The sequence below is a fragment of the Sardina pilchardus genome, chromosome 1, assembly GCF_963854185.1.
Source record: "Sardina pilchardus chromosome 1, fSarPil1.1, whole genome shotgun sequence".
Taxonomy (NCBI): Eukaryota; Metazoa; Chordata; class Actinopteri; order Clupeiformes; family Clupeidae; genus Sardina; species Sardina pilchardus.
In genome coordinates, this window is record NC_084994.1 from 34,075,462 (window position 1) to 34,089,632 (window position 14,171).

Below are 14,171 nucleotides of genomic sequence, written 5' to 3' on the forward strand. Positions count from 1 at the left end.
TATCGTGTGTATGTGTGTGTGTGTGTGCGTGTGCGTGCGTGCGTGCGTGCGTGCGTGCGTATGAGAAGAGGTTGCACGACCAGCGTGCTATTTGCGCATATCAGTGAGCGTATCTTGACAGAAAATGGATTTTTCATAAACGGATAACAGCAGTAAACTGATAATGAACATTCCGTTTACACAAGCACTTGAATTTCCAGGTAACGACAAAAGCCTGATAATAATCCGGGTTTTTTTTTAGCGTGCAAGTAAACGCACTCAGTGAATGAACGAATAAACAGTGTTTCTTAGTCCAGGGGAGGTGTGTAGTTGGCCTGGGGGAACACAGATGGGTGATAGCAAAATGGCGCCCAATCTTCTCCATGGCGAGAGACAGAACACAGCACACCTGAATCTTGAAAATATCGATCAGTTTGAAACAAAGGCTTCAGTAGAACATTTGCAGTCTTTCACCTGTGAGCTTGGTGCTTAGTGCTTTTTTTTTTTGTTGTTGTTGTTGTTTTTTCTTTTTCCCCACACAGACTTAGCTTGTCTTTCTGTGATCCTCAAGGGTTCACCATTTTCAACTGAAATCAAAGAAATCAAAGCACAACAAAAAAAACAAAGCAAAAAGAATGAAACCAAAGCAACCATGAAACATGAAAGCAATCTATCTCTTTCTTTCTATTTCTCTTGCTCTCTCTCTCTCTCTCTCTCTCTCTCTCTCTCTCTGTGTAATTACAACCTCAGAGTACTTCAAGTCCCATCTGTTGGCCTTCTCCTCCAACCTGGACGAGCACAACCCCGATGTGGCCGAATGGAGACTGGACGTCAGCCGGGTCATCAGGAACTCGGTGGTCCAGGTAAGTGTGTGTCCGAGCGAGCGCACCAACGAGCTCCCCTCCCGTCCCGCACACTCGAAGAGGGTCGCTTTTTGCTTTGATCTCTTTCTCTCCCCTTCATTTTTTCTCTCTCTCCCTCCCTCCCTCTGGGTCCTTCCTTCCTCTCTCATTTCATTAGGAGATGCTATAGAACCTCTACGAATCCATACGCAATCCATCCCGTCCACCGACACACACACACACACACACACACACACACACACACACACACACTCCCATCCCTGAGGCCCTCTGCTGGTCTTTCTCTCCTGATTGCTCTGTTCCTCTGAGGGGGGAGAGAGAAAAAAAAAGAAAGAAAAAACAAAAAACGAGCGAAATTAGATTTTTGCTTCGTGGCGCATCAAGTGCATCGAGTGCACTGTGCCTACAACCTCACACGTTTCTGTCATGCATGGTGGATTTAGTGATGGAGAGAGGGCGGGAGAGGGAGATAGAGAGAAAGGGAAAGAGAGAGAGAGAAAGGGAAAGAGAGAGAGAGAGAGGGAGAGATGTGTTATGTTTTATGTAGTAGTGGCTGTGAAAAGTGAAATCTCCTCATCTCCACATTCTGGGTGTGTATAATTTAAGCTGAGTGAGTGCATGTTCGGTTGGGAGCGGAGGGAGAGGGATGTGTCTCCAATGATCAATCTCTTTTTGACTGGTAAACGGACATGTTTCATCATGGAGGCTGAGATTTCTGAAAGCACAGTCCATCACACACGCAGAGAGATGCAAGCGTCTCTGTCTCCCCCTGTCTCTCTTTCTCTGAGTCGCTCTCTCTCTCTCTCTCTTTCTGTGTTTTATTTCCTGATTTTCTCTCTCTCTCTCACTCACTCTCTCTCTCTCTCTCTCTCTCTCTCTCTCTCTCTCTCTCTCTCTCTCTCTCTCTCTCTCTCTCTCTCTCTCTCTTTCTCTCTCTCTCTCTCTCAGATTCAGACTCAAAATCATTATTGGCATGACAAGGGGTACTCACATTGCCAAAGCAGTCAGAACAGAAAGTAGCACAGTACAATAGCATTAGTACAATTCTTAGTTCTCTCTCTCTCTCTCTCTCTCTCTCTCTCTCTCTCTCTCTCTCTCTCTCTCTCTCTCTCTCTCTCTCTCTCTCTCTCTCTCTCTCTCTCAATCCCCCACACCTTCCCACACACCATTTGGAACCCTCGGCTCAAAGATATCAACTTCCCGCAAGCGTACACACAGTACCCACAGTACCCAAGTGGGGAAATACCGGACAAATGAACACATAAATAAATAAACAAGGAAATAAAAATGCACATGTAGCTAAATAGCCATCAGCGCAGCACAACAATAGAGTGGAGGGGTAGTGTACTGTAGTGTACAGTATGAGTGTGTTAGTGCACATATAGCCCAGGGCAGGCTGCGCGCAGCACCACTCTGGAGGCCCCCTTGTGCGGCCCCGTATCCAGAGCGGCGGCTTACATAATGCATTATGGGAGCTGTGTGTGTGTGTGTGTGTGTGTGTGTGTGTGTGTGTGTGTGTGTGTGTGTGTGTGTGTGTGTGTGTATGTGTGTGTGTGTGGTGCGCGGCGTGCGGTGCGGTGCGGTGCGGAGCGGCGTGACCACTCCCATAAGTCACAGGGCTTTTCCATTTCCTGTAGCGCGGCTGCTAGCGCTGAGGGCTGCTGCTTAACGGAATGAGCCGGCTCAACGGGAGGGCCAGGTGGAGAGGGGATGTGGAAAGGGCTCTCTCTTTTTCTCTCTCTCTTTCTTGTTCTCTTCATCTATCAATCTCTCTTGTTCTCTCTCTCTCTCTCGCTTTCTCTCTCCTTTTCTCTCTGTCTGTCTCTCTCTTTCTCTCTCTCTTGTTCACTCTGTCTCTCTCTCTCTTGTTCTCTCTGTCTCTCTCTCTCTGACTATCCTATGGGTCTGTTTGTGAGGGCCAAGTGGAGAGGAAGTGGAAAGGGCTCTCTCTCTATCTCAATATCTCTCTCCCTCTCTTTCTCTCTGTTGTTCTCTCCCTCTCTTTCTCTCTCTGACTGTATCCTGTGGGTCTGTTTGTGTCCTTAACCTCTTTATTGTGGTTCTCTCTCCGTTTGTGCTTTCTCTGTTTATTATCCAACAGTGATTGATGTGTTTGTTTACTTTACTTCTTGATTTTGTTTATTCAGAGTTTATTCCTTTTATATAATCAATTTCCCTCTTGCTTTCTACCACTCTCTCGTCTCTACTGCCATACATCTCTTCATTTGACTCTCTCTCTCTCCTTCTCTCTCTCTCTCTCTCTCTCTCTCTCTCTCACACACACACACACACACACACACACACACACACACACACACACACACAAACACACACACACACACACACACGCACACAGGCCACAGGCATAGACCGGGAGCTGTTGCTGGTCACCGTGTTGCCGGGGCTCCCCACGACGGCCGAGTTCTTCCTGCTGCCCGACAAGCAGGTCACCGAGGGCAAGCCCGAGAAGACCAACACACACTTGGACGAGGTCAGTAAGCTGGTCTGGTCACACACACACACACACACACACACACACACACACACACACACACTAGCCCCTCTCCACCCAACCGGACCCCATCAGAATAGTTCCTCCTATTATCACTTGGGTTCTGGGTTCCTCCTGTTATCACTTGGGTTCTAGGTTCATCCTATCATGACTTGGGTTCTTGGTTCCTCCTATTATCACTTGGGTTCTGGGTTCCTCCTATCATGACTTGGGTTCTGGGTTCCTCCTATTATGACTTGGGTTCTTTTTTTTGTTTGTACTGTTAAAAGGCTGTTTTCTCCATGCCTCTGTTAACTGTAATCTTCCACTAAAGGGGTTCAGGCCCAATAGTGATATTAATGCCATATACTGTATATCAGGTGAGACAATCTGTAGGTCCGTGGACTTGTGATGAGCATCCCCAAAGGCATTGCACTTTACTGCAAGCAACGTCACTGTAAGAAGACCGGTCAAATCTAAGAGAGATTTTGAAAGGGTTCTCTTTCATTTGGTGCCTATAAAGGAATGAGAACTATCGAACAAAATGAAATGTGCTGTATCCTTCCACAGAACATTGTCTTACAGTGTGTAGCCTGCCTTACCCATAAAATAGAACTTTATAAGGTCGTATGGTAATTAGGGTATACAGATAAACAGTGAGTTTGAATGTCTCAGTGATCTGAGATGAGACTGAGGGAGTCTCCAAAAGAGAATTGTTGTACAACTTTTATTTAACAAAGAGTAAGAATTCGATATGTCTCTTTTTTAAATATGATGGATGATCATAGCTTGATGCTCAAAGCTTTCGTCCCTGTTCAATTTTCTGTCTAATCCGTTCGCGTAATGTCTCTCTGAGAGAAAGTTCAATATGATGAGTCTCCGAAGAGACTTGTTCCAGAACAACTTTTTTTGTTTCACTTCAGCATGATGGATGATCATAAGTTAAAACTTAAAAGCTGCTGTGGAGCAGACCCATGTCTCAGCCCAGTGTTCAGTCTCTTAACATATTAGAACAAGGTGACCATGTAAGTGGAAACAGACGCCATTAAATTGTTTCATTAGCACTCTGGTCATTCAGAATGGTTGCCTCTCAACATCTCTCCTCGATCCTTGATGCTCGATCCTCAAGGGGTGTTCCTACTGAACTATAACTAAAACTGGATATACTATCCCATTGTTGCCGCCCCATCGTTCTTTATGATCAGTGAGGATCGAGGCCCGAGGGTGAAGGGAGGATGTATAAAAGCCGAATGAGAGGAATCTCCTGAATCATTGCCATGCCTGTTGTGTTGTTACTACAATATGACTTTGTACCAGCACAATTACAGTATTACAGTCGTATACTAATCAAGTAGTGTATTTAAATACAAAGATCTGTGGGATATCAAAGGCAAAATTATTTGTCAGAGAGAGAGAGAGAGAGAGGGAGAGAGAACTGAAAGGAAATGGGTCTGTCTTGATTACTCTGTTCCGCTGCAGCGGATCAAAACCAATGATTAAAAAAAAACAAAAAACAAAGCAAAAACAATCAAAGGGGATGCAGGAGTTTCATCTCGCTTCCAGCAGATGTCAATGTTGGCCCGCGTAAACGTTCCGCCTCCGCCTCGCCTCCGCAGCGCAGATTTAATATCCTAAAGCACCGCAGCTCATCAGCGGGCCGGTGAAGGGGGCCAGAAGGGGGCTCGAGACGCGGCCAAAGCCGAGCACCACGCCGCAAAAAAAAAGCAAATAAATAAATAAATAAATGAATAAAGAAATAAATAAATAAAAAGCCGACAGCATGCATAGCTCTCTTCGACTGCACATCTGCTTCCCCCTCCCTTCTTTCAGCATCGGCGTGAGTGGCAGTAGAGAGGTTTTTACTTTTCTTTCCTTTTCTTTTCTTTTCTTTGAGGTCTTTGACAAGGGGGGAAAAAAGGCGGCAGGACATAGCTGATCAGGGCTTCTACTTGGACAGTACTGACTGACTGTGCTGACCATTTCTCTGTGACCAAGTGACAATCAAAGGTCATTCGTCCCAGGGGCAAGTCTGGACCAAAGACTTATAAAAAGGACTTAAAAGCACTTACAGTCAGTGACTCAGTCACTCTTGTCGCTTTCAAGATCTTACCATTCCTTCAAAAGCCTTCATTTCTTTGCAGAGAGCTCTCTCTCTATATATATACACAGCATCGCACAAGTGCATGGTACCTACAGAATATATATATATATATATATATATATATATATATATAGGCTGTATGAGCCCTGGCTGTTCTAAGGTCATATGTTCACGCTAATGACTGAGCCGTAAATGACTGCTCTCAGACCAAGTGCCTGTCGTTGCGCCGGTACACCTTTCCACCGCCGCGCAGCCAGTGATTACGAGCGGCCAGCGAGAGAGCTGTCACACTTCTGCTCACCTTGGCCCGAGAACCGGGGGAAAGTTTTATGTCATTTTTATTTATATTTATTTAAAGCTAACACTAAAGAGTTTTTCGCACCTTAAAATAATGTTTCCAAAATCATTTCAGCGGTTCATTAACTCGTAACAGGGTGAGCGGCACTTCCGCTTTGACTTTGCGGCCCTCTATCGGCTATAACTGCACTATATGTAACTTTACGAGCTGGGGTGGTGTATCTGTAGTTCGATGAAATGAGACATCAGAAACTACACATTTGACGTGCTTCGATGTCCCTATACATCATACTTTAATAAAATCATGCAACATATTCTACCTTGTCTGTTATTTGCTGGATAAACAAATAGCATGTGTGTGACAGAGGAAAAGTGCTTTAGTGTTGCTTTAAATTTATAAATTATCATTATTATTGATTTATTATGTTATTTTTGTGTGTGTGTGTGTGTGTGTTTCTTCACCGACATTGGCCCCCTGAAACCCTATGTGATTGCGTGACACGAGTCAACCAGCATGCTTTTTTCCTCCCTTCCTACCCATAACGTCGTGCAATAAATCTTTATTTCAAGGTTTGGCATCTTGAAGGTGCAGACGTGTGTGTGTGTGTGTGTGTGTGTGTGTGTGTGAAGCTCATTAAAACGAATAATAGATTTACTGACCCTGATGCAACAGCAAGTATAAGTAATTATTCATGGAAGAGTCTAATTTTAAACGAGAAATATAACAGCGGGGCTGAAGGACTGTAGGAATTTGCCCACGCCACGATTAATTTGCCAAATGAGGCGGATCGAATTAATGAAGCCAGGCTGCGGAATCAAACGAAGTTCAGAGTGAGGAAGAGGGAAAAATGGCTACATTTGTTTGGCTGTGAGCTCAAAACTGACTGGCTACGGCTTCACTCTATTGGCAGGAAAAGAAATGAGGACTTATGCTGTTGTAGCCTATCTGAGGCAACTAGGATTCAAAACAAAAAAATCAAAACAAGACAAATGAAAATAGTTACGCTATACAGAAAAGTGGCAGGGGGACATAGTGATCTCTCCATCACTGAATGCCAAAACACTTTTTTGAAATAACAGCTATCCATTCACAGCACACACACACACACACACACACACACACACACAACAAACATACTTTGTCATACATTGTGAAGCTAGTGTTGCTCTCTTCTGGCATGAAAACAACAAGGATGTTTCACTCTCAAAAAGCAGGTGTTGGAAACAACACATTGATGTGTTTACATATTGTGTAACAAATAACACAACTCGTGTTGGAAAACATCAAAAAACTGTGTTGTCCTTACCTAAACACATCAATGTGTTATTTCCAACACATCGTTTTTGAGAGTGACTGATAGCCTCTGTCTAAGCTAAGGCAAACAAATCCAACACATACTTTTAGTGTGACATACCTAGCCAGCATGTTGTTTTTTTTAACCTCATGTGTGTTTGTTAGCCTTGTGGACAACGACCCTGTTTTCCACAGCAGTCTCTCCAAAACACAGGTGAGGGCAAAGCTCTCTGTTTACAAAACCGGCCAAACACAGGGAGTTAGAAAACAGCCTTGGGTCTACGAGTATGTGATAACACAACTATTTCAAATAACAACTGTCATCACCACACTGGCTGATAACAGACCGGTACTAATAATAAGAATGATACCAAATGGAAGTCTTGAAAAAAAGGGGATCTATAAACTAAACATAGACAACATGGCTCATGCCAAAGTATTGCTGTCAGAGGGGGAAAACACATACGTACGTAGCAGTTCTGAGGAGTATGTGGAACTAACTGGGCATTCCTGTGAGTGATTAACTTAGTCCAGCAGACATGGATGACTGTCAAGAAATGCATTATTTCACAATCTACAGTATATAGAAGGAATATGTCTTACTTTGTACTTAATCAATGTACATCTTTCAAAGTTTAGCCTTAAAACTTTCAATTATTTTGAGATTCTGAAATGAGATTTGATATTCATCACTCTTCAAACATGTGTTTCTTTGTCCCCCTGAGAAGTGCAAATTAATGGATTACATTCAAACTACTATTGTATCGTAACCCAATGGAATCATTATCACAAGTCTTAAGGAACAGTTATATATGTTTTTTAACAGACGTCTTGCAAAATGAACAAAATCTTGGCTTGGTGTCTAACTGTTTGTCCCTCGTTGGCCTCCGTACAGCTGTCTGAGATGGTATTAGGAGCCCTGAACCAGAACCTGGTGCAGTTCACCCTGAGGCCTGGAGTCCAGATCACCGTCTACGCTGCTCACTTGTCAGCAGGTAAGTCCAGATCACCATCTCCACTATACTCACCTCTCAGCAGGTGAGTGAGGTCCAGATCTCAGTTTCAGCTTATTATTCAGAGATAGCAGATTATTTTGTCCTAGAGAAAACATACTGTACCAAAAAATCATGTTTGACTGCCACAACAACAAAGAACTAAAACTCGCTTCATCATGTGAACAGGGGTAGAAAAGTTTGGCTTCAGACAGCGAAAGTCCTACAAACATATTAGAAGAGTTTATTGTATCCCTCTGAATCCATCTGACCACTTTTCTCTTAAATGAGCATTTCTTTTTTTATCAGACCCCCATAGGTTACCTACAAATTGATATTTCGTTTTTGTTTTTTGGGCTTTTTATGCCTTTAATTGGACCGGACAGTAGAGAGAATGACAGGAAGCGAGTGGGAGAGAGAGCTGGGGTGGGATCCGGAAAGGACCACGGGGCGGGAATCGAACCCGGGTCGCCGGCGTGCGGTGCAGGTGCCCCAGCCAGTTGCGCCACGGCTGGGGCCACAAATTGATATTTCATAGCAGTTAGAGAGTGATACATGTAACAGGTTTTGAAGTGAAATTATTTGATTGACGTATACTACTGTATCTGTGGAAAGCATTCACCCACCACTGTTATGTTATTTTTTGAGCGTTTTCGAAAGTTTCACATCTGAACTCTTTCATTTGTTCTACCTCTGCATCTGCAGTAGTTTTCCACCTCTTCATATAATTAGTTTCTGTAAAAAAGAAAGACATGAAAAATAAGCCATGCTTAAAATAGTATCAAGTGTTATGGTACGTATGCGGCATGCTTAAGTGTAATCAGTGCTAATTTGTGGAGTGACCTCTGCTATCCTATATTTGCATGCGATTTCTCAGGCTCAGGGATTAATTGACCTTCATTTTTTTTTTGTAAACCATTTAGCAACAACACCATGAAGCACTGCCAACACTAATTTAATGCTTCCCGTCCTTGTTCTCCAAGGTCTAGCTCACCACCCCTGTGTGTGTGTGTGTGTGTGTGTGTGTGTGTGTGTGTGTGCGTGAGTGCGTGCGTGCGTGCGTGCGTGCGAACCTTCCTTAATAAGACTCAGCTGTTTGTTAATCACATGGATAGGAGCAAAAAAAAGAAAGTTTAGGCAAGAAAGAACCATCTAGCAACAAGCCAGAACTGAAAAGATCCCATCACCGGTTTTTAATATTTTTTATATATTTTTTATTTTCTTGTGCCTGCAGCGCCCCTAGTGGACACCAGTGAGAACCACAGCGGCTCGGCCATGCTGATGCTCCTGTCGGTGGTGGTGGTGGGTCTGGCCATCTTTGTCATCTACAAATTCAAGAGGTAACGTGTTCCGCCCTTGGAGTGTCCCTCCATGACCCTCCGCAGCTGCTGCCTCTCAGCCACGACTAACACCACCCACCCTGCACCTCCAACCACACACTGATGCACACACCACCACCCACCCTGCACCTCCACCCACGCACTGATGCACACACCACCACCACCCTCACTTCCAACTGTGCCCCAACACACTCCCACAAACACACACACACACACACACACACACACACACACACACACACACACTTCCAACCGTACCCCCAACCCACCCTGCACCTCCAACCACGCACTGATGCACACACCACCACCACCCTCGCTTCCAACTGTGCCCCAACACACCCACACACACACACACACACACACACACACACACACACACACACACACACACACACACACACACACACACACTTCCAACCGTACCCCCAACCCTAACCCCCACACCTCCAACCACACACTGACGCACACATCACCCCCCACTTCCAACTGTGCTCCAGCACACCCTCACACCTCCGACCACACTCTCCAACACACACACACACACACCTCGAAACGCGCCCGGCCCGTAAGCTGTATGTCTTCCCTCGAGTCTCCGAGCTAGTCCTCCTCCACCGCCATCTCCTTCGTGGTGAGCACCTCTCTGGAGAGCATCAAGGGTCGGGTGTGTGTGTGTGGGGGTGGGGGGGGTTGGGTGTTTGGGAGAGAAAGTGCCAGTCACACAACATCAATATTTAGCCCTTTTCCAGCCTTCACCGCCGCGACCTTTCGCGAAATGCTAAACGAGATCGGTTTAGCTGCGGCTCGACTCTCCAAGAGAAAAGGCCAGAGGAGGGGCGAGGAGGGGTCAATTTAGACAAGATCGGCTGAAGAACGAGGGACGTGCGCGGAAGAGAGAGAGAGAGGGAGAGAGACAGAGAGAGAGAGAGAGAGAGAGAGAGAGAGAGGGAGAGAGGAGAGGTGTCATTGTATAAGCAGAGAGTAAATAAAGCCAATAAAACCTCTTGAGTAGCAGGCTAATCTCTTTTCGTCACGCCTGCGCTCTCTCTCTCTCGCTCTCTCTTTTTCTCTCGCACTTGTTTTGTTTTCTATCCGTTTCTCCTCACAGCTGTCATACACAATCATTTACATGGTAATGGGTTTAATGCGTGTTGCTGAGGGGCAATTTTAGACAAAAAAAACAACAGGCAGTGTGGGAGTTTAGTGTTTTTTGTTTATTTTTTGACAACATGTGTGTGCATTGAGCTAAGAGACCAGAGGCTGTTGACTGATGATTGACTAATGACTCATTTCATGCATTGGGACCCCCCACCCCAACTCCTCTTCCTCCTTCCTCTTCCTCTTCCTCTTCCTCTTCCCTCCCTCCTTCCCTCCCCCTTTTGCCCCTCAGATATGCCCCCTCCTCTCCCCCTGCCCCCTTCTCCATCTCGCTCACCTGGACCGTAGGGCTTTACCCGTTTGTCTCATTGTAATTCTTTCCTCAAGGAAGATCCCAGGCCTCAGCGTCTATGCACAGATGCAGAACGAAAAAGAACAAGAAATGATCCAGAGCCCCGTGAGTCCCGCCGCCGTTGCCGGGGACGCCGTTGCCGGCGCCGGCGCCGTCGCCACGACAACAACGACAACGACAGTGACGACGACGACGACGACGTCGACGACACCGACACCCGCGGCGGGGGCGAGGGCGGCTCCGTGTGCGGCCGTGGGGCCGGTGGTGAAGGTGGCAACGCGCCCGCCGCGGGAGTTGGCAGCGTCCTCGCTGAAGGCTCTGGACACGGAGCTCGTCGCCCATCCCATAGGTGAGTCGCCGTGGCGGCGTCCGGTCATCCGGGGGAGGCCCGTGCGGAAGGTGAGGTTTGAGGCTCGTGGGTCGGATTTGAGGCTCGACCCCCCGCCCCCGCCCCGCCCTCTCCTCCCCTCACACACACACACGGCCGTGTCGGGAGAACGGGGCGTCCGGCTCGCGATGAAACCACAGGTGAGTGACAGGTGAGTGGGGAGTCGGGCTGGACTGGACTGGACTGGACTGGACCTCCCCACTCGGTCACTCTCCAACTACATGCAGTTCAGCGTTATTCAGAAGCAATACTCTCATGAGAGAGAGGCAAACCCAACAGTGTGGCCTCAGGACTCATGGACACACACACACACACACACACACACACACACACACACACACATACACACATACACACACACACACACACACATACTGTATACACACACTCACACACACACACACACACACACACAAACACACACACAAACAATCTGCAGTCACCCGTGGTTGACTTATGAGTTCCCTAACAGATGAGTCCGTGTCAATTCCAACTGTTAACATTAACGTTAAATGCTTTGGTAATTCGGGCATTAAAACATCTGGTAAAGGCTACCTGACTACCTGTCGTACAGGTGAATAGGTCCTGAAGTGAACACTCATTAAATTAACACTTACAGTAAGATTGGTTGTTGATAAATGAGTAATAGAAAGCCATAGAGAAACATTCTGCCATTTTTTTGGTACGCCATGGGGTGGATATGTTTGTGGGTGGATGTGAGCTTTTGTATAAAGCATTTGATCACTAATGTACTCTGCATGTATACAAATGGTAGGTGGTTTCTGCAAGGGTTCGTCACGAATACATTGATATTTCTGACTGATGACAGATGACTGTTTGGGCATATCTTATAGGCTTTGATGTTGCTTAAGTTCAGAGTATCAATGTCCAGTTAAACATTCCTAATGACGTCATGTTCTGAAAAAGTGCTACCAAAAATTAGACTACCGGGCAATGACTCTGCAAGTGATTGACCATGATGATACAGTATAATGCACCATAAGATATGCTCGGCTCAGCAGCACTTACTAAAGAAAAAGGCGTCTTCAAAAACAGAAACCCGAAAGCAAGCATGAACAAAAACGTGTATCATATAACAGGCATGACGAAATTTTTGATGAAATAATCTCAATCCCCACTAAACTCGGGAGTCTGTGTGCCTTCTGTTGTGTGTCTCTCTGTTGCTAACCTATTATCTTCTTTCTTTCTCTCTCTCTCTCTCTCTCTTTCTCTCTCTTTCTCTTTCATCTCCACTTCCCTCTTATTTTTCACCATCCACCTCGCAAAAAAAAAAAAAAAAGAATGCATTAAATCTCATTCACGAGTCAAATTCTCAACAGAACTCCCCACATACATTGACGTCTGACGCCCCTGGGTTCCACCCCCGACAGAGATATCCTGTTTGTGTTCACGGACTCGCGGTTCTGACACAAAAAGGTTTTAAGCTTTATACCTGTGCATGATGGGACACTGCTGACACAAACTGTGCTCTGTGAATACCAGATTAAAAACCGTGTACAGGTTTCTTTTTTTTATATATACATACATGTCGTTTCAAGAAAAATGAAGCATTTTTTGCTTACATTTATTTATAAAACTATAAAGTACATACTTCAGCAGAAGGAGAAGGACAGCATGTACTATTTAAAGAGGAAAAAGAACTAAAAAGAACAAAAAAAGGGTCGCTAGTGTCTTAGCATCTCCTTGCTTTATTGTGTTGCTAATAATAGCAATACAGTATTTATTCCTGAGTATATATTAAATAAAAGTCACATTTATTTTGTAAAACATGAATGTGTATGCGAGATATTTGTGTATTTTAATAACAGACTAAACTGAAATGCTATCAGTTGTGTTAACAATGCTGAAAAAAAAAATGTTAAGTTTCAACCCAATGTCTCAAGGCGAAACTTTGTGGCACAAAAACTCTTACTCCCGCAATTTTTGTTTTTATTATTATTTCATTTCATTGTTTTATAGTGTTTGTGTTGATGTTAATAATCAGATTACAGGGTCTAATACCTTTATTTATAGTCTCTTGTGTTGTTGCACTCTGCTGTAATTTGCTACGTGTACGAACTGTGCTCTAATGTGTCTCAAATTACAACAACAGAATTAGATCATTGAGTCACATAACGCCATCTTTCAATTCATAAACCTTCTTCGCTGGAATAAGGCAGAGACAATATACTGTAGGTCCTATTTGAGGTTCTTGATCATGCCAAGAGGGGCACCTTCACTATCACATATTATGGCAGAGAAATGTTCATTTTGATAAACATGGCTCAGAGGCTTATGCCAAGAATTACATTTTGGGATGTGTGTATGAAAGGCAATTCCCTTTTCCTATGCGGAGCACAGCGGCAGATGCTTCCTTCATAAGTTCTCTCTCGTCCAAAAAAAAAAAAAGAAAGAAGTCAGTGCTGAAATAATGAATAATTGCTTGGTTACTGCGGTTTGTGACCTACATTAAGAGAGAGTAACAAAAGCTAACGTGCTTTTGACGCTTCACACAGAGACCTTGTTGAGCGACTTTTACCAAAAGTGTAATTTTTGCAAGAAAATTGACAGATATGAATGTGTGATAAATTAATCATTTTTATCAGTGACAGTAATATTTTTGCAAACGGTTTGCAGTGTGCTTCCCCCACGTAGTCTAAAGTGTTTTGTTTACAAGATGCCCCGTCAGTGTTACCACAGAGAAACAAAACCACAACTAAATGTACTGGAAGGACTGCTATACTAACAACAAACACGTTTGTTCGGCTACTACATCTGCTGCAAAAGCTCAGAACCACTAGGACTGTGTTGACTGTAAACAAATATATGGAACTACAGTATGTTTACTGAAAACGGTGTTTACCCCAGTTTACCCGTTTGGGACAACTCTGAGCCAGATCTGTTCTGGGAACTGAACCAGATGTGCTTCGTAATGAAAGTTATGTGATGTGCTTGCTGAAAGAAAAGCTGTTTCAGTTG

At 44.7% G+C, this 14,171-nt stretch overlaps 1 protein-coding gene across 1 annotated transcript in view; it reads left to right on the forward strand.

Moving 5' to 3' along the window:
• The window catches only part of LOC134078287 (VPS10 domain-containing receptor SorCS1-like), a 147,118-nt gene extending 133,807 nt beyond the window's left edge, over positions 1-13,311 (forward strand). The window contains exons 16-21 of the mRNA XM_062534103.1: positions 730-842; positions 3,199-3,333; positions 7,921-8,020; positions 9,252-9,357; positions 10,840-11,203; positions 13,306-13,311. Of these exons, the coding sequence (XP_062390087.1) occupies positions 730-842; positions 3,199-3,333; positions 7,921-8,020; positions 9,252-9,357; positions 10,840-11,203; positions 13,306-13,311 (824 nt within the window). The remainder of the gene's footprint in view (positions 1-729; positions 843-3,198; positions 3,334-7,920; positions 8,021-9,251; positions 9,358-10,839; positions 11,204-13,305) is intronic.
• Positions 13,312-14,171: the final 860 nt, after the last annotated feature.